The sequence below is a fragment of the Geospiza fortis genome, unplaced genomic scaffold, assembly GCF_000277835.1.
Source record: "Geospiza fortis unplaced genomic scaffold, GeoFor_1.0 scaffold676, whole genome shotgun sequence".
Classification (NCBI taxonomy): domain Eukaryota; kingdom Metazoa; phylum Chordata; class Aves; order Passeriformes; family Thraupidae; genus Geospiza; species Geospiza fortis.
The window spans coordinates 372,731-374,965 of NW_005054600.1; the positions used below are offsets into that span (position 1 = coordinate 372,731).

Sequence of the window (2,235 nt, forward strand, 5' to 3'; positions counted from 1 at the left end):
GCAGCCGCCCAAGCCACACTTCACCACAGGTACGGTCGCACCTGCGGGGCTGTCACTGCTGCGCGGGGACAGGAGGGGACCTGGGGATGTCCCGGGGTGGCTCCACATTGATCCGGGTCAGTCCCAGAGTTGGGAGTGACAGGAGGGAGCCAGGGGGGCCCCTTCTACTTATCTTGGGGGGCTTTTCCAGGCAGGGTTTGCCCACCTGGCCCTGGCTGCATTCTTGGGGATTGGGGCAGAATCTCCCAGGATTGGGGACAGAATCTCCCGTGGTTTGGGTCCAGAATCTCCCGTGGTTTGGGTCCAGAATCTCCCGTGGTTTGGGGGGGATTTTGGTCAGTATTTGGGGTCTCGGAGCCCCTGCAGAGGAGCTGAGGGTGCAGCTCTGGCGGTGCCTGGCAGGGCTGGTTTATGACTCGGTGATGCTGAAGCACCAGTGCTCCTGCGGGGACAACAGCAACCACCCCGAGCACGCGGGCAGGATCCAGAGCATCTGGTCCCGGCTGCAGGAGCGGGGCCTGCGCAGCCGCTGCGAGGTGAGCTCAGAGGGCTAGGCCCTCCTCCGTCCCTCCTGAACCCATCCCACACCTCCTGATCCCATCCCACCCCTCCTGATCCTACCTGATCCCACCCAATCCCTCCTGATCCTACCTGATCCCATTTCATCCCTCCTGATCCCACCCAATCCCTCCTGAACCCATCCCATCCCTCCCAATCCCACCCCTCCCCTCCTCCCCCAGTTTGTCACCATTTCCTGGGTTGTTTCCCTGCTCTGCCCCTCTCCCCCCCGGGATTTGGGCTCTGCTGGATGCTGGGCGCAGGGAAGGGCTGATCCCCCCAAACCAGCGAGTTTTACCAAGCCCAGCCTAATAAAACCCAGCTCTGGGCTGCCTCTGGCTCCCCGACTGCAATTTGGGGCTGCTCAAGCTCCAGCCCCGGGGGTCCTGCTGTGACTGCAGGGGGACAGCAGGACAGGGGTGGGGGGGATCCCCTGTGTGTCCCCCCGGTGACAGCCGTGTCCCCCAGTGCCTGCGGGGCCGCAAGGCCACCCTGGAGGAGCTGCAGTGCGTGCACAGCGAGCGCCACGTGCTGCTCTACGGCACCAACCCCCTCAACCGCCTCAAACTGGACAACGGCAAGCTGGCAGGTGGGTGCCACCCTGGGCAGGTGGGTGCTCACCCTGGGCAGGTGGGTGCTCACCCTGGGCAGGTGGGTGCGCACCCTGGGCAGGTGGGTGCTCACCCTGGGCAGGTGGGTGCCACCCTGGCACCTGTCCCCTGGCCCTGGGGATGGCTCCCAGCAGCTCCCGGGGGTGCTGGGCACAGCCTGGTCCCACGCCAGTCCTGCCTGCCCTGCCCTGAGCCCCCTCTGGCCCCTCTCTCCACGGGGGCGTGGGGTGCGCCCCCTGGGCAGGTGGGTGCGCACCCCGGGCAGGTGGGTGCTCACCCTGGCACCTGTCCCCTGGCCCTGGGGATGGCTCCTAGCAGCTCCCGGGGGTGCTGGGCACAGCCTGGTCCCACGCCAGTCCTGCCTGCCCTGCCCTGAGCCCCCTCTGGCCCCTCTCTCCACAGGGATCCTGTCCCAGAGGACGTTTGTGATGCTGCCCTGCGGAGGGGTCGGGGTGAGTGTGCCATCCCTGGGCCGGGTTTTGGGTTGTTGGGGTCATTGTTCCATCCCTGCTCGGGGTTATGGGGTCTCTGCTGAATCCCTGCTCTGGGTTTTGGGGTCACTGTTCCATCCCTGCTCTGGGTTTTGGGGTCACTGCTGAATCCCTGCTCTGGGTTTTGGGGTCCCTGCTCCACCCCTGCTCTGCCCTTTGGGCAGGGCTGTTCCTTTTTGGCCCCTCAGGGCTCTCGGGGCAGCTCCCAAAGCCCCTGGGCTGCCTGGGTGGGCGTGTTTGATGGAGGTGTTGGATCAGAGCAGCTCGGGGTCCTTGGGGATGTCTGAGCATCCCACTCTGGAAAGGGATTCTGGTTCCAGACGCCCCCAGGGGCTGGCAGGAGGGGGGTCCCCACTGAGGGAGGGCAGCAGTGACACAGGGACAGCAGCTCGTCCCTTCTGAGGCCTCTCCATTCCCAGCTTTCCCTCCTGGTTTATCTGTATTCACAGCCTCCTCCTCTCCTCCTGTCCCTGTCCCTGTCCCTGTCCTGTCTCTCTCTTTCAGGAAGGGGCTCCCTCCTGCTGCCTCTTCTGGCTCTGCTCCTCTCCTTGCCCGCCGTGCTGGGCACCAGCTCT

The 2,235-nt window shown here is 65.5% G+C and overlaps 1 protein-coding gene across 1 annotated transcript in view; it reads left to right on the forward strand.

The window, feature by feature from the left end:
- Positions 1-2,235, forward strand: part of HDAC7 (histone deacetylase 7) — a 30,464-nt gene that overhangs the window by 24,835 nt on the left and 3,394 nt on the right. The window contains exons 8-11 of the mRNA XM_031064524.1: positions 1-29; positions 403-536; positions 1,027-1,147; positions 1,572-1,621. The exon at positions 1-29 is cut by the window's left edge and continues 146 nt beyond it. Coding sequence (XP_030920384.1) covers positions 1-29; positions 403-536; positions 1,027-1,147; positions 1,572-1,621 — 334 coding nt within the window. The remainder of the gene's footprint in view (positions 30-402; positions 537-1,026; positions 1,148-1,571; positions 1,622-2,235) is intronic.